The sequence below is a fragment of the Phocoena phocoena genome, chromosome 11 (assembly GCF_963924675.1).
Source record: "Phocoena phocoena chromosome 11, mPhoPho1.1, whole genome shotgun sequence".
Classification (NCBI taxonomy): Eukaryota; Metazoa; Chordata; class Mammalia; order Artiodactyla; family Phocoenidae; genus Phocoena; species Phocoena phocoena.
Window position 1 is genome coordinate 60,794,604 of NC_089229.1, and position 19,785 is coordinate 60,814,388.

The 19,785-nt window shown below is 61.7% G+C and overlaps 1 protein-coding gene across 3 annotated transcripts; it reads right to left on the reverse strand.

Annotated features, from left to right (window-relative positions):
- Positions 1-545: 545 nt before the first annotated feature.
- TNS2 (tensin 2) lies at positions 546-16,324 on the reverse strand. Of its 3 annotated transcripts, none has more exons than XM_065888397.1 (29): positions 16,250-16,324; positions 11,741-11,849; positions 11,203-11,240; positions 10,186-10,224; positions 9,851-9,889; positions 9,648-9,697; positions 9,228-9,399; positions 8,900-8,950; positions 8,485-8,607; positions 8,333-8,397; positions 7,422-7,505; positions 6,769-6,881; positions 6,614-6,674; positions 6,275-6,350; positions 5,889-6,018; positions 5,735-5,800; positions 5,540-5,653; positions 4,117-5,328; positions 3,825-3,975; positions 3,113-3,702; positions 2,908-2,997; positions 2,473-2,598; positions 2,175-2,267; positions 1,971-2,048; positions 1,725-1,802; positions 1,149-1,317; positions 990-1,058; positions 854-883; positions 546-684 (listed from the first exon to the last, which is right to left on the reverse strand). In XM_065888397.1, exons 1-29 carry the CDS (start codon positions 16,322-16,324, stop codon positions 546-548), a joined length of 4,230 nt encoding a protein of 1,409 aa, XP_065744469.1. The 3 variants fall into 3 exon arrangements, with proteins under 3 accessions (XP_065744469.1, XP_065744470.1, XP_065744468.1); XM_065888398.1 differs by lacking the exon at positions 16,250-16,324 and adding an exon at positions 14,477-14,539; XM_065888396.1 differs by lacking the exon at positions 16,250-16,324 and adding an exon at positions 13,488-13,562.
- Positions 16,325-19,785: the final 3,461 nt, after the last annotated feature.

Sequence of the window (19,785 nt, forward strand, 5' to 3'; positions counted from 1 at the left end):
AGGCTTTGACCTTCCTGGAAACAAGGCATGACTCCAACTCCGACTAAACGTTATAGAAACTCTTTATTATTAGACAAAAATAGACTCTTTTTTAGCCCCCTTTTCATGTGATCCCACTCTGATCTCTCTGCTCAGAGGGGAGGCAGAGGAGGGAGTGCCTTGCTCCCCACACTCTCCCCTCTCCCTGCCATGCTGGGACCTGCAGCTGGGTGGAGCTAGCAGGGCCTGTCTCCGCCAGCGCTGATGTTCTCGTGCAGGCAGGGCCATCCCCATCTCCTCCAGGCTCCACTGCTGATGCCTTCTCACCCTTCACACACCCATCTCTGCCATCTGCTCACATGCAAGGTCATCTCATGGGCCCGTCCACTTTGCTTAGCAGGCTGGGGGCGGGGAAGGAGAGCAGTGTCCCAGGCCGGTGTCCGCTCCCCGTTCCTAGGGGAGGGGCTGGATCCCGGGTCTCCTGGGTCCAGGCCAGGGGAAGTGAGGGCTGTGGGGTGCTGAGAGGGGCGCAGTGTCGATGTGGGCTTGGAGCTTGTGGCCTTCCTTCATTTTCTCTGGCCCAGCAGAACTTTGGTGATGAAGGTGACAATGGCACCTGCAGGCTGATCTGGGTCAAGCTCTGCAAAGAGGTGACACACATTCTCCCAGGGGCTTCCCGGCTTCTTGGCCACGAAACCAAAGATCCTGGGGGTACAAAGGCAGGATGGGGAGGGCTCAGCATCCCTTCCACAGGGACTACCACGCCAGGGTTGGGGAGGAAGGAGGTGCCTCGATGCCACGCCAGTGCCACGCCAGTGCCATGCCATGCCATGCCATGCCAGGGAGGCGCGACTGCACTCCCAGGGAGGCTTACTTGGAGGTGGTCCCGTCCGGGTTGGTCCATCTGCAGAAGGAGAAGAACTGTGAAGGGATGCACCTGGGGAATAGCTACCAACGGAAGAGCTGGGCTGGGGACTGTGGGGCGAAAGGGCTGGGAGGGAGAGGGTCACCTCCGGTCCTGAGGGTCAGTGCTGGCGAAGGTGATGCTGTTCACTGGATAATGGCGGCGAAAGAAGAGCCTGTGAGGAGGAGGGTGGGGAAAGTCACCCAGAAATCGGGGCCCCAGGGCCTGCACCCCTCCCCCGGGGGGGCTTGGCACGCACACTCACTTCCTCTGGTTGTCCGTCAGCGTGATGCCCTGGGCTGAGACCTTGAAGTGGACAATGGCTGGCGTGGGGCGGGGGCTGCAGCTCAGAGCTGCGGAGCTGGCCCGCGCCACCGCTTGGGGGCCTGTCAGCGACTCCGTCTCCACTGAGGTCAGGTAGAGCACACTGCAGGCTGGGGGGGCGGGGGGTTGGAGGGAGCAGCGGCTCTGCCTGCCCCCAGTTCTATCTTCCCTCGATCCCCCCACCCACCGGCTCTCGCACTTTCCCCAGCTAGTGCGCCCGGGATGCGTGTCACACAGGTAACCTGTTAAAAAGGCAGATTCTGTGCCTCCCCCAGATCCACAGTCAGGTGCTGGAAAGAGGCCTGAGAATCTGCGTCCTAACAAGCCCCCTCCCCACAGAGCCTAGACCAAGGACTCCCTCTCCCACTGTGCCTACAGATGCAGGGCTCCCCCTGCCCTCAGGGGTTAGATGCATCCGCCAGGGCCCACCCACCCACCTCAAGGCCTTTCAGTGCCCCATGTATCAGCAACGGCCCCCTTGGTGCCCAGGGGGAGGAGAGGAGGGAGAGGCCCGTACCGGCGCCCTGGCGCAGGAGGTCTGCCGCTGTGCTCATGTTGGCGGGCGCTGGGGCCTCTGGGGCCTCCTCCAGAGGATCTGAGGGAAACGGGGGCCAGTGGGGAGTGGCAGTGCTGGGAGATGGAGAGCAACCTCTGCCGTCCCCGAGGGAAGGCAGGCAGGCAGGCGGGAAGCCAGGGCCTAGGGATTCTGCCTTTGCCTGCAGTGGGTGGGGAGAGGTGGGAGGACAGATGACCGGACACCCACCTTTGCTGGGAATACGCAGGCAGCAGGGCAGGGACAGCGGGGAGATGGAGTGCTGGGAGACCAGGGCCGACAGGCTGCCTGCAGGGGAGAGGCGAGTGGGGTCTCGAGGCACCCGGAGATACCCGCGGTCTACCTCCTCCCTCCTGACGCCTCTTAGCCTCCCTGGACCAGCCCAGTGCAGCCTTCCCAGCCCCTGCTTCTCACCAAAGTAGGGCTCGCTGGGGCACCCCTTGATCTTCACCCCTTTGGGCCCAGTCTCAATGAGAAAATGGCGGACGAGCTGTTCCAAGGGGTCCCCTGAGCGGAGGGGAGGGCAGGGGAGAGGAAGGCTTCGTCAGATTCCAGGTTCTGCTTCTCGCCTGCTGGAATTCTTTCCCGAGCAGGAGAGGACACTTGCTCCCTCTCCCCACTAAGAAGCGACATGGCCCACCCTGCCTTGTCTGGCCTCTGGTACCTCCCCACACCCCACTCCCCGTTCCCCTCACGGTTGACCATTCTGTACCTTTCCAGGGCTGGGCGCTGGGTGGGGGCGTAGCCACCTTGAGAGCCAGCCCATAGGCTCCTTGGAATGAATGACTGTCCCTGATCAAGAAGGCCCCAGGGTCCTTGTCCTTCAGCAGGGCAATGGCTGCAGGAGGTTGGGAGAAGTCTTCTCAGCGGCCGACTGAGCCCCAAGGAGCCCCTCCGCTCTGCTGCCCAAGTTCCCCAGGCCTCTGGCCCTAACAGCTGCAGCGACAGCACCCGGGACGCCACTGGGGAGTCAGCGCACATAGCGCTGACAGTGTTAGACCTCCTTGAGCCCGAAGCCCAGAATCACCAGCTAGAGAAAGGCTCGGCCCAGAGGAGGCTGAGACGGGGAAGAGGCACCGACCGGAAGGATGGGCTCCAAAGCCGAGCCAGAGCCCTGGATGGGGGTGGGCGCAGGCTGGCTTCTCACCTTGGTCACGGGACAGGTGTGGCTTATACCAGAACTTGGACGTATCCTGGACAAACTTGACGTTGCTCTGGCTCTCTTGCATAGGAGGCTCTAGGACAGGGAGGGACTGAGCTTGGCCTCAGGGCTCCCCAGTCCCCATGCCATGCCCCTCCCTGGGAAAAAGCGTTCTCCCAAGGTGGCCCCAGCCACCTGAAGGCCTTTATACCTGGGGGTTGGGGGGCATTATCCGGGACCAGAGGTGCAAAGGTGACATGGTGACTCGTGCCTCTAGCTGGTGGCGATGCCTGCTCTGGGCCCCAGGGTCCCGGCTGTTGCCCAGGCCCCAGCAGGTGGCGCTTCTCGGGAAGTGGGGGCTGGGTAGGGCCACTGATGTCATAAGATGCAGTCAGAGGGAAGGCAGGTACGGGTGAGCTCCGCGGCGGCTCTGGGCTAGCCACAAGCCAGGGCATCTGAGTAGGCACAGGGGTGAGGGGGGACCCGTCTGGGCTGTCCGGGGAGTCTCGAAGGCCCTGCCAGGGGGCGTGGCGGAGGCCGGGCAGGGTGGTGGGTACAGGGCCCCTTGGACTGGTGCTGTCCGAACGGCCCCCCGGGCTCCTCTCCTGAGGCCAGTCGTTGGGTGAGCTGGGTGGGGAGGCTGGGCAGAAGGGACCAGGGGCCGGAGGCTCAGGCCCACTTCTTGCTGGCAGCTCTGGAGCTCTTTCAGCCCCTCCCTGGGAAGCAGGTGGCAAGGCCTCTCTGGGACTCAGTCTCTGAGTGGGCGCCAAGGTGGGGGACCTAGTGTCCTGCCGTCGGGTGCTGCGGGGTGGGAGGGCAGGTGGTTAGTGGAGCCGCAGAACCCCGTGAGAGCTGCCCCCACCCCAGGCTTCAGGGTCTGCCCGGACCAAGAGGCGCCTGAGCTGCCCAGCCCCTCTGGGTACCTCTCCTTGCCCTGGACTGGGCTGCTGGTGTGCAGGGGTGTGGAGGGACCGGACAGCTCAGAAGAGGCACTGCACTGGGCATCTCGGGGAGACCGAGGCAGGGTGCTGTGCCCGCTGGGGCTCTCCCTCCAGGACACAGGCTCCGGTGACTCTGCAGGGAAGGTGAGAGGAGGGGCTGTGAGCCAGGAAGAGCCCCTTCTGTCTGGCTTAGCTCTTTCTCACTCTGTGCCTTCCCCCACCATCTTCCAGAGCCCTCCTCTGCCCTGGGCACTCCCCATCCCAGCGCCCTCACCTGCAGATGCCAAGGGTCCTGCTGGGGCCAGGTGCCCGGGCGGCGGATACCTGTCCCCTCCCTCCTCCGCAGGGATCTCGTAGCTGAGGTTCCTGGATTGGGGGTAGGGTGGGCTGCCGGGGGAAATGGAGCCAGCCCGGGGGGAGTGGGCACCAGAGCTGGGATACCTTCTGCCCTCGCCTGGAGACCCGCAGCTGTGAGGCGCCCGGCCATACGCTGGGCAGTAACTGGGAACCGCTCCTCCATAGCCGTATGTCACCAGGGCAGGGTACCCTGGATGCCCATACCTGCCTTCGGGGCACATGGCGTAGGAGCAGCCCTCATGCCCTTCCTCGCCTGCCTTGGGTGGCTTCAGGCAGCTGTAGTCGGGCACTGGGGCATGGTGGGGACCACAGGAAGGCACCAGCAGGGGCAGCGGGTGCCCAGGTCGCACCGGGTGCAGGAGGGGCTTGCCAGCCTCATTCGCCCACCCCTCTCCAGCCTCCCTCTCCAGGCGCAGCCCATAGAGGGCTGCCGTGGGCAGCGCTAGCTTCTCCTCACAGGCGGGGCATGAGCACAGGGCAGGCAGCCCAGGGTCCTCCAGGATCACCACCTCCCGGTAGCCTGGGGCGCGGTAGCCAAAGTCCCCGTTGGCCGGTTTCCCCAGCTCAGGCGGGTAGGGGTACGGCCCCTCGGACAGCGATCGGCAGAGGCGCCTCTTCTCCACGGAGGCCTCAGCATAGCCCTGTGGGGGCCCCTCGTAGGCCCCGTAGGCCAGCCGCCTCCTCTCCAGGGTCCCCTCTGGCCGGTAGTAGCCCCCATTGGGGACCCCGCAGGGTTCCCGGTAGCCCTGGCGGCAGGAGCAGTGGCGGCTGAGGCCAGGCCTGTGTCCCGAATACATTCCAAGGCGGGGGCCTCCGCCCGCCGGGGGCTGCTCTTCATCATCGAGGATGGCCGTCTCACGCCCAGCTCCCCGGCCCCCGGCGGCCACGCCACAGCCCCCCAGGAGGCGCTCCAGCTCCCGCCGCTCGGCAGCTGTCGGAGGTGGCCGGCCAGGGGACTCGGCGGCGGGCTCGGCGGTCAGCGTGGAAGAATGGCCAGAATCGCTGCTGACAGAGAGCAGCGGGGGCGGGGGCGGCTCCGGAGAGGGCGCCGGCGGGGTCTGGCGGGGGGCCCGCTGCACCTGGGCGTAAGGACTGCCATCCAGGGGCCCCCGGGTATGGGTGACGGAGTCTGGGTGGGGAGAGATCCGGGAGGGAGGGCAAGCAGGCAAAAGGGGGCGAGAGAGAGAAAGAGAGAGAGAGAGAGAGAGAGCGTGTGTGTTAACAGGGGACAGCGCAGGAGACTCCAGCTCAGGGGGTGTCTCTTGGGAGGGGTGTCTGCCTGGGGAGGGAAGAGTGTGCCCCCCAAAACTCCACCTCCTGCCGCCCCGTGCCCCACACACCATCCACACTGTCCTCGTGGTGCAGGTTGAAGTTCTCGTAGGAGTCCCAGCGCACGGCAGGCTCTGCCGTGTTGTAGTCAACAGAGACCGAGGGCTCATTCCGTGGGGTGCTGCCTACGGAAGTGCACCCGGGGGTGAGGCGCAGGGAGGGACGACTCCCCTCCGCCCCCCGCCGGGGCCAGGCCTGGCTCTCACCTTTGATCTTCTCTGGGCTGGAGGAGAAGACGAACTCCACCGAGGCTTGGAAGGGGAACCTCTCGTCTGCGGGGAGTGGGCAGTGAGGAACCAGGCGCCCGCCCACCCGCCCTCACCTGGGCTCCAGCCCCCAAGCCACTTGTCTCCAACTCACCGGCCCAGGCCTCGTCCAGCTGGTCCTTGGGGAAGGTGAGCCGTGGTCCATGGATGGTACACGTGTGGAACTGGACTCGGAACACGAGGGTCCGGTCAGTCCCCCGGCTACCCCTGTGATAGCACGTCACCTGGGTGAGGGGAGGGAGACCGGCGTTCAGGCCCTCGTGTCCACTCACGTCTCCTCGGCGCTTCCACCCTGGGGACTATCTGGCCACGGCTCTGCCTTGCCTGAACCCCAGGGTGACCTCCCCATCAGGAGGACGCCCTCTTTGCCCTCCCATCAGCCTCGAACTGATGGCTCACCAGAGACTGTGCAGCTGGCGGCTCATACCACCGCCCCTCACCCCACCCCCAGGACTCTCCCTGTCGCTAAGGCCCCCTCACCATGACATCGCCTTTGAGGAGGAGAGCCGGCTCCAGGCTGATGCAAAGCTGCTGGGGACCAGGGCCTGCAACATGACTGGGGAAGAGAGAGGGCAGAGGTGAACCAGGGGCACTCGGGTACACAGGTGGCTGTGAAGAGTCAGGAGACAGTTGGGAGATTGGAGACTGAACACTGCCTTAGTGAGAGCCCTGTAAGCATCAGCCTCCCCACCTATAAAACGGATTCTGTGATGCTATTATTTTGTGGGTGCAGTGGCTGGAGGCCCAGCTATCTGGGGAGGCTGGAGAAACAGGGACCCAGGGAGCAGAGAAGCAGGGGCCCGGGAACAGAGCACTCACTAGATTCCAGATGTGTAGACAAGCTGCATGGACTGGTAGATCTTGAGGAAGGGTTGGAAACCTGGAGGGGCAAGAAGGAGAAGGCACGTGAGGGGTGCTGAGTGGAGGGGGTGGGGGACAGCCCGCTCCCTGGAGTACATTCCAAGCAGACTCACCCGTGCCAGGTTCAAAGGCTGGCAGCATGGGCACGAGCACATAGTGCAGGAAGAGAGGGCTGCTGTTCATTCTGATGGAGCCGGACAGCAGACCACTGAAGTAGCTGATATACCTGGTGGGGGGATGTCAAGGAGGACGTAAGCCCCTTCCTCTGGAGATCCCCTGGTGTCATCTCAACTACGAACGCTGCCCCAGCCACCTTCTCCTCGGCGCTTCCCTCCCATCTTCCAGCTCAACAGAGATTTCTTCCTTGCATCTAACCTCCATCCTTCTTGCTGTCTGAGGTTTTGTCCTTGCTGTTCCCTCTGTCTAGAATGCTCTTCCCCCAGATCTCTGCCTCACGTAATATAGCGGTGGGTCCTGACTGTTCATCACGAGACTCAGCTTTATTTTTTGTATAGATAGCACCTGTCATCATCCAAAACGACCTTGTCTCTTTATTCACAGGTTTATTGCCGTCTACCCCACTAGCATGTAAATAAGCCCCAGGAGAGCAGGGACCCTGTGCTTGTTCTGCGTTCTCAGCATTTGGCACAGTCCCAAGCACACAGGAGGCGCTCCATGAAGGTGTGTGGCATGAGCGAGAGAACCTCGGCCTTCGTAGCCACGGAGGGAACTGCTCCTCTGGCCCGTCCCCACCTAGGCTGCTCACCGGCGCTGGGAGGGCTGCAGCTCCGAGGCCACTTTGTCCTCACAGAACTTCCGCATGGTAAGGGTAGCCAGCGCCTGGTCCGCCCTGGGGAGAGTGAGACCAGTGTGGGGTCTTAGGGGCTGGTCTCCAACCTGGTCTCCCATCCCTAAGCCCCAGGGGAGGGAAGAGAGGTGCGATTTTCCCCAAGTCTAGAGGAGGCCCAGAGTGGTGGTGAAGAGAACTAGAAACCCCAGTCACTTTACTAGTTGTTGGACCTCGGGCAATTGTTCCCTGAGTTTTAGTTTCTTCCTCTGTAAAATGGGACAATAAGACCATGTTATGGGTTGAATCGTGTCCCCGCAAAAGATATGTACCTCAGAATGTGACCTTATTTGGAAATAGGGTCGTTGCAGATGTAATTAGTTATGATGTTATACTGGAGTAGGATGAGCCCTTAATCCAATATGATTGGTGTCCTTAGAAGAAGAGAAGAAGAGACACAGACACACAGACACACCGGAAGAAGGCCATGTGACAACAAAGGCAGAGATCGGAGTGATGCATCTGCAAGCCAAGGAACACCGAGGACTGTTGGCCAGCACCAGGAGCTAGGAAGAGGCCAGGAAGGTCTCTACCCAGAGTCTCAGTGGGAGTGTGGCCCTGCTGACACCTCAGATTTTAGACTTGTAGCCCCCAGAACTGAGACAACAGGTTTCTGTTGTCTTAAGCCACTTAGTTTGTGGCACTGTGTTACAGCAGCCCTAGGAAAACTGTGGTGAAGTACAAGTGAGAAGAAGGAGGTGGAAAGGTCAAGTTTATAGTACGTGGCTCTTCTGAACACTGAGGTGGGCTTCAGAGGAGATGGGCTCGTCAAGGGCCAGTTGGAGGAAGGGTCACTGGGGAAGGGGGCGCTCGGGGCTGGGGAGCCTTACCCTGCAGAGATCTTGCTGTAGTGCATGTAGGCAGAGACGATGACCCCGAGCTTGCCTTTGCTCCCCTAAGGACAGAGAGGCAGGGATGCAGGGCTTGCCGGGGACCCTGGCTGAGGGCACCCCAGCCCCGCGAACTCGCGCTCCCAGCTCACCTTGCAGTACAGTACGACCACATGCTGCGGGTCAGCACTGAGCCACGTCTCCATGGCTTTGCAGATGGAGCACAGCTTGTCCAGCGGGGGCGCATGCAGCTCAGGCCAGCCAAAGTCCTGGACCTGCGGGGTGCAGGAGTGGGACTGGGGCTGGTGGCCGCCAGAGAAGAGGCGGGTAGGGGTGGAAGAGGGACAGGCTGTAGGGGCCTGGAGACAAGGTCAGGGGCCTGCTGGCTGTGTCCATGGCAGCTTCAACACTTCCCTCACCTGGACAACGGGTTGATACCTGAGGCACCATGCTTTGGGGTGTCCCAAGTGACGTGCCATATGGGAAAGTGCTTCAGAGTGAAGTAGATAGCAATTGCTACTATTAATACCGAGGAGGCAGGGGGTGATGGCTTTAATCTCCTCCTACCTTGGGGTTTAGGCGGGTCAGGTCATGTCTTTTCTCTGAAAGGTTGAAGAGCTGCAAGTAAAGTGGGGGCATTAGGCGAAATGACCCCAGGCAGCGAGGCGCGATGATGCTTGGAGGTGGTATCACCCGCTGTGACCCTAAGGAAGGGCCTTTCTCCAAAATGAGGAGGTCGCTAAGGCCCAACCTAGCTCGGACAGCCCAGTCGGCGGTCCAGGTTTGCGCCCGGGCCCCGCCCACTCGGGGCTCCGCCTCCGCGGCGTGACGTCAGGGAGGGGCCTGGACCTCCCAGCCCTCTCGTTGGCTGACTGAGGCAGGTCCCGCCCCTCACCAGGTACTTGTCGCGGTGCTTGGATTGCAGCACATGAGCCAGCTCGCGCAGGTGTCCGCGGTGTCGCTGTTCGTCGGGCCGCGCAGGGAAGGCGGCGGCCAGGATCCGCTCCGTCACGTAGGTGAGGTCCAAGTCCCAGCGGCGCTCCATGAGAGGATCCAGGCTGAAGCTCCTGGGGAGGAGGCGAAGCCTGTGTTAGGAACAGGGCGGAGAGTGGGGGTGGGGCGGGCACCGGAGGCTGGTGTGAAAGAAGGGTGTTTGGCTGACTACAGGTGAGGTCTCCCGGGTCCTGAGAGTGGGTGGGACCAGCTGGGAGGCGGCGCTGGCCTGGAGAGCTTTGTTGGGGGGCCCTGCCCTGGGCTGAGGTGTGAGGCCAGCGGAAGGGGCTCATATGGGACCACACCCCGCGCCCTCACTTACCTGGGCAGAGTGCTGCGTTGCTTTGAGTAGTTCAGAGACTTGGTGGATCCCTGGTGGATGAGATGAGACTTTGCACACGTCTTTTGTGCCCCTCACTCGAGGCTCCCCACTCCAGAGTTCCATGAACTTTTGCTTCAGAAGAAACCTAGGTCCTTAGTCCCAGAGCTAACTGCTTCCGCCCCCCTCCTCCAGCATCACCTTACCAGGTGCTCTATGCGCCTCACAGGGGCCGTGTTTCTCCGCTAGAGGGAGATGGGGGAGGAAAAGGAAGTGGTTAGGGAAGGGGCGAGGACCAGCCGGCGTCCCTGTGAGGGATGTACTGGGGGGGGGGGGGGGGGCGGAGTCCTAGCCCCCAGCAGGCCCAAGAGGACGATAGCAGAGGGCTCAAATTTTTTCCCACTGCCTCAGGATTGACCACTATCCACATTAGTCCATTCAAGGTAACCTCCTGGGGGGCCCTCTCTGTGGCCACCAGACCTCTGGACACCGCCGCAGCCAGGTTCCTTGCCTCGGTCACCCCATCCCAGAGCATACTTACCAGCTCCGTGGGAGGCAAGGCCTGACAGGACGAAGTCACCTGGAAGGAGACGGGAGTGAGGAGCTGAGCTGCTGGTGAAATGGGCTTTCCCGGGCTTAAGGATGGGGCCACCCCTCAGCTTCAGCGAGAAGTTGGAGGGGCTGTCAGCAGATGGGCGCAGGCTGCAACTGAGGTTCCTCTATTTAAGGGAGCCTCCCCTCTGGCCTCTCGGTCCCCCACCCCTGGGCCCCCCACTTGTTACTCTTGGCTTCCAGCCCCCTGCCCACACAGACCCCCATTCATCCAGCTGCAGGGCAGGAGTTATATATAGAGCCATGCAGGCAGGCCATGGCTAGGGACGGACACTGGCCTCTTTCACTGGGAGACCCCGCCCCTGGGCACACAGCTCCCCAAAGCCAGCTCCAAGGCCCTAGGACCCCTCACACTGCAGGAGGAGGACCAGGGCACCTCCCCAGAGATGCAGCTGTCTCAGGTTCCCAGTGGACAGTGGGTGCTATCTACACCTTGCACCTTCTGCCCAGCCTTTCCAGGGCCCAGGACAAGACCCACTCAGGCATCCTGAGGACCCTTCCCCAGAAGGAAGGCACAGCCCATCCGGCTGCCAGTCTCCGAAATCCTGCTCTGACACCCACCCACCCCACCCTTCCTCCTCCTCGCTCTCCTCCTCTTCCCCACCGCCCCCCCACCCCCCCACCCCCCCACCCTTCCTCCTCCTCGCTCTCCTCCTCTTCCCCACCGCCCCCCCACCCCCCCACCCCCCCACCCCGTCCACTCGCCAGCTGCAGCCTGGGCACCGCACCAAGACAAACGCTGCGCTGTCGTTGTCTGCGCTGCCTGGGCCAGCCCTCCAGGGGGTGGAGTAGGATGGTTCTTAAAGGGCCCAGTACAGTACCCTCTCCCACCCAGCAGGGGTTCCCCAATGATGAGAAGGGTGGAGGGTTGATGCCAGTGTGGTCGGAGAAGCCTGTTTCAGAGGAGGAAGGGACCCCAGTCCCCCTTCCCACAGCAGGTACCCACCTTTGCTTCACATTTTCTGTGTGTCGCAACCTTGCAGACTAGAGGGTATGGAGGGGAGGAGACAGGTTAGCAGGGGCCCACTGGGGCAGTGGAAGGGGTGGCCCTCTCCCATCTCCCCAGGCCCTGGAACTAGACCTTGGGACTTCCAGGACTCCAGCTGTACTGAGCTGGCTGGAGTGGGGGAGCAGGGGCAGAGTTCAAGGGAAGCGCATGGCAGTGGTGCACTACTGCCCAGGCCAGGGAGGGAGGGAGCCAGGGGTAACGTTCTAGGGTGGGTGCGGGTGAAGAGGAAGCAAGGGAGGAAAGCCTCCAGTCTCAGGTGACGTGGGAAGGTGATTTAGAGTACTGGGTCTCCTGGGGTGCTGGGGGAGCCAGGGCTGTTTGGAGGGGACGCAGTTCCTCTTGGCTCCCACGTGGCCCAGCCCAGGGGCAGCACGCGCAGTACGGGTTCTGTTCTGCGGTCTGCCTGCTGGGGTTGTGCAACCCAGTGGTGCTGGGTGATGCTCGCAGAGTCACAGCATAGGGCAGGGCGCCTCACCTCGGCATGAGACGCCTGTCCCATCGATGGTCACCTTACACACTGCACAGACCGGTGGTTTCTTCCGGAAAACCTTCTCCCGGAAGCTATGTGGCTCAGCTTTTCTAGGCTAGGTGGAGGGACAGACAGACAGAGGTGTCAGTTCCCACAGGCCCATCTCCAGGACCGGGCCGGGGCCCGAGCACTGCACAGTTTCTCTCTTCTTCCATCCCAATAAAGCCCCCAAGCTTGTAGAACGCACTTGGCCACAGCTGTTTCCGGGCAGTTGTAGGGCTTGTCCTAGACAGTGCATAGAACCTGGCCCCTTGCGTCACCCTAGCTGGGTCAGCTCCTCCCCAAGGGATCACCTAGGCCCCTCACGTGGCCCTGGTGTGTGATACCCTTGCGGTCACTGCCACCCAAGCCCTAGAGCTTCCGTCCTGGTGTGGGGGGATGGCGCTCCTTGACTCTGCTATGAAGACAACCTGTTTTTCCTCCCATCTTGCCCTCCCCAGCTGGAGGCTTCGGTAGAGTGAGCAGGGAGGGGGTCAGACATGAATGTACGGTGTCAGTCACACAGCACCCAGACGGACCCGGCAGGAGGGCCTCAGCCAGGCCTGCTCCCCTGGTCCCCATATCCCAGTCCTCCAGGCGGCTGACACGCCCTCCTCCCCCTAGTGTCAGAACAACATGTTTACTCATTGTGCACCCAGGCGGCAGGCAGCAGTTGTGTAAGGAGGGGGCGGTAATGCTCAGAGGGAGAGGCAGATGGAGGCAGGACTTGGAAATATTTTGCTGCCTTACTGCTCCGGGATGTAGTAAGTGCCCCGTCACTTGAGGAGGTTCAAGTGGGATTCCAGCGTTGGAGGGGGAGAGGGTGGAGCAGATGCTTCTGGGCCCCTCCCCACCCAGAGTGCAGTGAGTGGGGAGGCTGGGATGCCCCCTATGGCCCAGGCCTACCTTGTCCCATCCCTCCCATCCTCTGGGGACCATTTGCTTCCTTGCCTCTTCTCTCTTCTACCTATTTTTCTCCTCCTCTGGCATTCAAGTTGCTGCCTCCCTCCCGCATTGTATTGTCTCATGTTGCCCTGAGGATGCTTCTTTTGGGGTGAGGCTGAGAAAATGTGGGGAAAGGCAGTGATGGGGCCTCCAGGCCCCTCAGCCTGGGGATGCAGGCAGCACCTCTGGTCTCTTGGCTGTCCCTGAAGCTTCTGGATTAAACCCAACTTGAACTCTTCTGGGCTGGACCAACTCTGCCAGACCCACTAGGAAACTTGGGTGCATTTTGGCATTAATGGCACACACAGATGATAGCAGTGGAAAGCCAATCAACCCCCCCCTTGTCTAAAGCACTCCTGAGACCTGGCTGCCTCCCTCCCTCCCTTCCTTCCTTCGCCACCCCCATCCCATCTCCCTCAAACTTTTCAGCTTAGGGACGTCCTCTCTGGGGATTCAGAACAGTACCCAGGAAGGTCCTACAATGATGTATACCTGCCTGGGTGCAGGGCTGGCCTGGGCTAGGGCAGGGAATGTGTCAGGGGAGCTGAAAGGGACACCAGGTTTTGCTCTAACCCTAACGTCTGCTGCTCACGCCACAGCCAGACCTGGCCACTCCAGAGCGATAGCGTAACGAGGGGATGCGGGACAAGGGGAGAAGGCTGAGGAAGCCGAAACTGGGAAGGGGGTCTGGCCTGAGTCCTGGCCCCCTCCCCCACTGCCCACACCTCCACCCCTGCCCCTCCTCTGCCCAGCCAATGGGCCCTCCTACCCTGCTGGTGGCCCGGCTGCTGTCCCTCCTCCCCAGGGCTCTGAGCAGCCTCTCCACTGGGCCGCTGGACTTCATGGTGTCCGGCTGCCTGGGGTGCCGGCCGTGGGGCCCGAACAATGCTGGGGCCTGGCCCGGGGCTTCCTGGAAGCGGCCTGGCGGAGGCAGCCACTTCCCCTGGGTGGAGAGTAGGCTGTCTGGCTGGTGTGAGGAGAAGCCCAGCCCTGGAAGTGGAGGGGAGTGCAGGCGGGAAGGGGGCAGGTCGCTGCTCCAGGAAGTGGGGGTGGGTGGGGGGGGGGTAGGAAGTGGGGGAGGCAAGGAGATCAGATTCCCAGGATCTACCCTGCTGGGAGTGTCAGCCCAGGATCTTTTGCCCCCAGCCCACCCTGCTCTGGAGCTGCCCCATGCCCAGGGATCTGCCCTATCCAGGGATCTGTGGGATCCTGTGATCCAGCCCCCAGTGGGGCGGGGCAGGGGCGGGGTGGGAATTTAGGTCTCAGGGCAGGGCTCAAGGGCCAGCGGGGAACACCGCGTCCCAGCCAGGCCAGCCTCCCGGCCTGAACTCTCAGGCTCTCTGGGGACTTCTGGTGGGGGGAGTGGGAGCTGGGAATTGCCACCCCAGCCAGCTCAGGACTGAAGTGCATCCTGAGGGCTAGGGAGAATGGGAGTGAGGGCCAGCTTCCTGCCTCAGTTTTACCAGTTGTGAAGAAATAGGAAAAGGAGAACGTGCACTGGCCCCCTGCCCCCACCATCTACACTGGAAGGTCAAATTCCAGCCGGAGTCCGCTCTGCGCACAGGAGCGAGCCATTCTCCTGCCCCAGCCCGAGGCATTTGGGGCCCTTCTCCTGAGAGCTCCCCAGCTGCTCTGCTCCTGACACAGTACCCTACCTATTCTCTGGCTTGTTTCTCTCAGGTCTCTAGCTCCTTTGAGCCTTGCCACCCCAAGCTCTAGGTCTGGCCCCCCGCCCCCCTCCCCGAGCCTGAACACTACCTTCATGGCTCTCCCAGCTCCGCTCTCCTTCCTCAGCAGCTGTCCCAGGGCCCGAGAACCGGACAGGAGGCCCCCCTCCCAACACATAACTCCACGCCCCTTCGCGGGCCTCCTGCCTCCCTCCTGGGAATGCGGCCAGCTTCCTGTCCCGGAAGTTAAGGGAAGGAGGTGGATTGGGGCCTTGGAAAGGATGGGGGGGGGGGAGTAATCTTCCGAAAGTATAAGGGGTTAATAGCCTGGGGGTCCTCAGCCCCAAGCCTTGGACAGCAGCTCCCCAGAGCAGTCCAGTGGAACAGTCCAGTGGCTTGAAAGAATGTGCAAACGTGCGTGTCCCGCCCCCATTTGCAGCATATTACTGAATGTCCCAGGGCTCTGGAAGCTCCCCCAGCTCTGGCTTCTCCCACCAGGTCCTCCTTAACCTTCCCTCTCCCTCCCTCGAGCCCATCTGGGTTGGTCTAACCCTGCCGCTGCTGCCGGGATGAGCCCAGTCAGGACACTTCCTTGGGCTGCCTGGACTGGGTTTACCCTGAGGCTTCTCCCTTGAAGCTCTAATTCTCCTTCCAGGTCAGGAAGTCTGCCCCCAGGGTACCTTAGCCAGAGGGAGGCCTAGCCTGTAACTGGAGAGGGGCACTGGCTCTGCAACACACTCCCACCCCACCAGCCCTGGCTGGGTCCCAGGACATTCCAGGCCCCTGGCCAGTGTGGGCAACCGGGCCTGGCCTGGTCCAGTCCCCAGCCCTGCTGGGATCAGGAGAGGTGCTGTGGTAGTGGTGGGATGGCCCTTCTCCCCTCCTATTACAGTTACCCTGGCCAGGACCCCTCCAGCAGGCTTCTCTCTACTCCTGCTGCCTCCCGAGGCTGAAAGTCCCCTCACCTGGCAACAGGTCCCCAGACCTTCTCTGACCCTCACTCTTGTCCTCGTGGGTGGCTCACTAGCCCCCATGTTGGGTGGCCAGGGAAGCATGGCTTTGAGTCCCTCCCCACCCTGTGGAGCACCTCTGAAGTGAGACGGGATGGGAGAGCGCTGAGCCTTCAGGCAGCGCTGAGAGGAAAAGCAGCTCGCTGGGGCAGGCCTGGGAAGGCCAGGCCAGACCCCTGGGACCCTCACCCTCCTCCTGCCTGGAACTTTCCAGAGCCCGTCAGTCTGTCCCCCAGCCTGGCCCCCTCTTACTTCCCAAGCCCTGGGTTTGTTTGGAGAACCCCCTCCACCCAACACTCCCCCTTCCTGGAAATAGCTGTGGTTGGATGAGCGGCTGGGAGCCCAGCCGCGAGGAGGGGTGAGGCCCAGGGAAGGAGACAAGGAGGGAAGGCGGAGTGTGCGAGTGTGCCCAGGGTGACCTGGAGAATTGACGGTGGAAGCCGAATCTGCCTCGGTTTCCCCAGATGTGAAGTAAAATAGCAAAACCCTGACTCGCACTCTCCCCGGCCAGTTCCCGCCCAGGTCCCGGGCCTGCAGGGGCGGCGCGAGAGCGTGCGTGGCGGGACGGAGCGGCGGCGTGTGCGCCCGGGACGGGCGAAGGCGAGACGGCCGGGCCGGGGAGTGACCGCGGGCCGGCCCCGCCCCCTGGTCACCTTTCCGGCCTCCGGGCCCCGCCCGCTGCCGTCCCCGGCCCCGCGGCTCCCGACCCCCGGCCCAGCGCGCCCGCCCCGCTCCCCGCGCCCCCTCGCCCCACCCGGTGGCCCCGCGCCCCCTGGCGACCGCCCCCGGCACTGCCCGCCGGGCCGTGACGCACAGGCCGCCGCCCTCCCGCCCGGCGCAGCGCGGCCACTCACCTGCGGGGGGCGCCCGGCGGGGCGGGGGCGCGGCGGGGCGGGGCAGCAGCAGGGGGAGCCCCCGGGCCAGCCCATCTCGTCCGGGCCCGCGCCGAGCGGACGCGGAGGAGGCGGAGGAGACGGGGCGGGCGCGCTGCGCTCGCCCCTGCCGCTCCCTGCGCCGCCCTCTCCTCCCTCCCGCGGGCTCCTCTCCCTCCCTCTCTCCCTCCTTCCCGGGCTCCAATCCCCACGTGCCGCCCGCTCCCCGCCCCTCGTTCTTCTTCTTCCTTTTCTCCTCCCCACCTTCTCTGGCGAACCCACGCGCCCAGGAGCTGGGAAGGAGGCATGCGGGGACTGGCAGAGGCCCTTGGAGATCGGAAGAGACAGAAATGCGGGGAGAGATTTTGGGAGAGGTGGACGCGGAGAGGTGGACGCGGAGAACACAGGGACAGGAGAATCTCAGAGAGTCCGGAAGAGACTGACCCAGAGGGACACAGGCAAAAAAACTTACGAGCCAAACAGACGCAGAAGAAAAGGTGGACACATGTCCAGAAGGCACTAGAAACAAGGGTGCAGAGGACTGCCTCGGCCTCTCTCAGTTCGGCCCCTCCACGGGAATGCGTTTGGGAGTGGGCCTGACCCCGAAATCAGGGGCCACCTGCGGCCTGGCCTAGTGGGGCTAGCGCCACCTACCCACCGGGGCTTCAAACGAAGGCATCTGGTATCACTTATGTCCCAAGTCGCTGGACGCACTCCTCTGGTCCTCTGCCACGGGAGACTTCTCGAGTGCCACCTAGGCTGCCCCAAAGGACTCACAGCTGAGGACCTTCAGGTCAAGTTCAACCTCCCAACCCCACGCCTAAGCTGCTCCAGTCAGCCCAAACATCGCCCTGCTTTGGACCTGGACTGTCATTCCTGTTCCCTAGGATAATTCTATTAAAGTCTTCCTCTCGTTTAACTCAAGTTCCAGGCTTTCCAGTGGACATGGAAATTTATTCTGTGGTCTAATCTCATTCACTTCTTTTGCAGTGTCTGGACCTGGTTAGTACTGGATAGGAACTTCCTGGAGTTGAGTTAATGGGCTGTGGGGCTGGTTTGAGTTGTGCCACCCTGGAGGGGAAGGTAGAGGGAAAGGATGTCTTTCTAGAAGCTCAGTCAATCTATTCCCGTTCCCAGGTTCCCCAATGTTCTTTAGCAGTGAGCACTTCCTGACACTTTCTCCCTCACCCTCCCCACTGGATTTTCCATGATGAAAACTGGTGGGGGAGGGGGGCAGGCGGATTCTGAGGAGCCGGTGCCCAGACCTCAATGCCCAATGCCTGCTCAAGGCAGCCAGTATCGCCAGCGCTAAGGCCTTCTATCCCTCGCTGTCTCCTCTCTCAGCTGGGTCTTTTCTGTGCTCATCTAGCCTTTGGCAAAGGCTGAGAAGTCTGGTTCTGATTACGAGGGAGTGGGGCACCTGATTCTAATCTGGCGGCAGGGAAGAGGCTGGGAAGCTGCGGATGGTGACAATGCAGGTCTCCCAGAGACTGGCATTTGGGAGGGGTAGGTGTGGCTGGGACCGGGGAGCCTTGATCTTACTGCTCTTGACTGAGTTGGTGTCCAATAGGCAGAGATTAGAGCGGCAGGACTCACTGGGATCTGGAGGAAGGGCTGGGGGGGGGGGGGCCAACGGAGCGGGGGAGGGAAGAGGTAGGGAGGCACTGGGAGAAGGTGAGAGGCCAGAGTCTGGAGAAGGCCAGAGGAGAGAGGAGAACCACGGGGATCAGAGGCTACTGGCGAAGGGGCAGGGCTGAAGGTCATTCTGTGTATTTCAGTAAGATCTGATTATGTAATCGAGATAGCCAAGATATGAAAATGCACTCAGTTCTCTGGAGCCTAAGTCTACCTCTTTTAAAATCTTGCTCTTTCCAGAGTTCATTAGGGTCTTTGGCCGGGCCCTGGGATGCACGCCAAAGGGTAGGTTTTAGAGGTACCAAAGGAGAGACTGGGACCCAGAGAAAACGTACTTGACTGGATCCCAGAATGATGGGAGGGCCAGAGCCTCACACTCATGCTGGTATTGCTGCCCCTAAGAGGAAATTTTTTTTTTTTTTCAAACCCGGCCCCTCAGCAGTGAAAGCCCCGACTCCTAACCACTGGACCCCTAACCACTGGACCGTCAGGGAATTCTCGCTAAGAGGCACTTCTGAGGTTCCAAGGAATTGGGGGAGGGTCGTAAGATGGGTAGCGGAACTTCCGGCCCAGACTTGATTCCTGCTCTCAATGTGGGGACGGGGGAAGGGGGCTGCAGGGGGGAAGCTGATGAGGAAGGTTGAGAGTGAGAAAATATAGAAGGTGGCTTGGAGGGGGTGAAATTATAATGGGTGACACGTGGCACACAGGGCCAGCCAGGCATCCTGACTACCGGCTCAGAGCAGAGGGGACTTTAGAAAGGAAGGGGAAAGGGAGGAGAAAAGCAGGATCATGTTAGTGAAGGTGAAACAAGTTGAGGAACACCCTCTGACCCTTCATGCAGGGTTTCTTACCTTAACTATGCAGGGGGCAGCCCATCCTGGCACAGAAGGCTGAACCCCCTCTTCCCTGGTCTGGGGTGATCCCATGCCTGTGACTGAGTGTGCTCAGATCCTGGGGGTGGGGGACTATAGGAGAGCATTGAGGGAGTAGGCTGGTCTGGCTGGAAGAGGTCAGGGGAACTTCAGGGGAGGGTTTGGGCTCTGGGAACCAGGAAGAGTGGGGGAAGGGGAAGAGCTGTCTCCAGACGCAGATCTCCTAGCTGAGGACAGAGGATATATTGTCCAGCTGGGAGGTTGCTGCAGCTGGGCGGGGAGCTGCACAGCTCGCCTCTTCCAAACTCTTTCTTTCTGCTGAGGCTGGGGGGTGAGGGAAGGCAAGTCTTCCCTCCACACTTGGGGCCCTGGGGGCTACAAATGGTCGCTGAGAAACAAGGTTTTATTTGAGAAATAATGCTTCCCAGGAGCAGATGTGTATGTAGCTCTCCCACTTCCTGAGAAACCAGATACTGTGAGCTCACTTAGCGCTCGAGGTGACGCTCTCAGCACTAACTGGGACCCTGCCTTGGGATCCAGAGCCTAGCGTTTGACTCTGTTTAGAAGAAACTAGGCCATGTGGATTGGAATACACGAGGGACCCGACCAGACTGAAGTTGATGCCAAACCTGCAGCCTCTGATGGCTCAAGATTTACGTAGGTTGACAGGGCTGACCCATCCTGGGACCCGTTTCCACGGTTGGGCTTCTGAAAGAGTCCACACATTCTTATGACTGAGGATGGGGGCCACACCGGTGCCTACCTTTCCCTTGAACTTGAGTACCCTGTTGGGCCATAGTACAGGGAGTTTTCCTCCCTGCCTTTTCTGTGCACGACCAACACGAACCTCTTTCCGGTCAGCCTTTCCTAGCTTCATCCTTTTTTCCATCATCATTTACCAAGACCTCAGTATTACACAGTGGGGGAGTGGCTTGAAATGAAGGCTTTGGAGGATGTGACTGAGGCGGCTGCCTGCGGCGGAGCTGCAGTATGCAAGCGTTGCCTCGT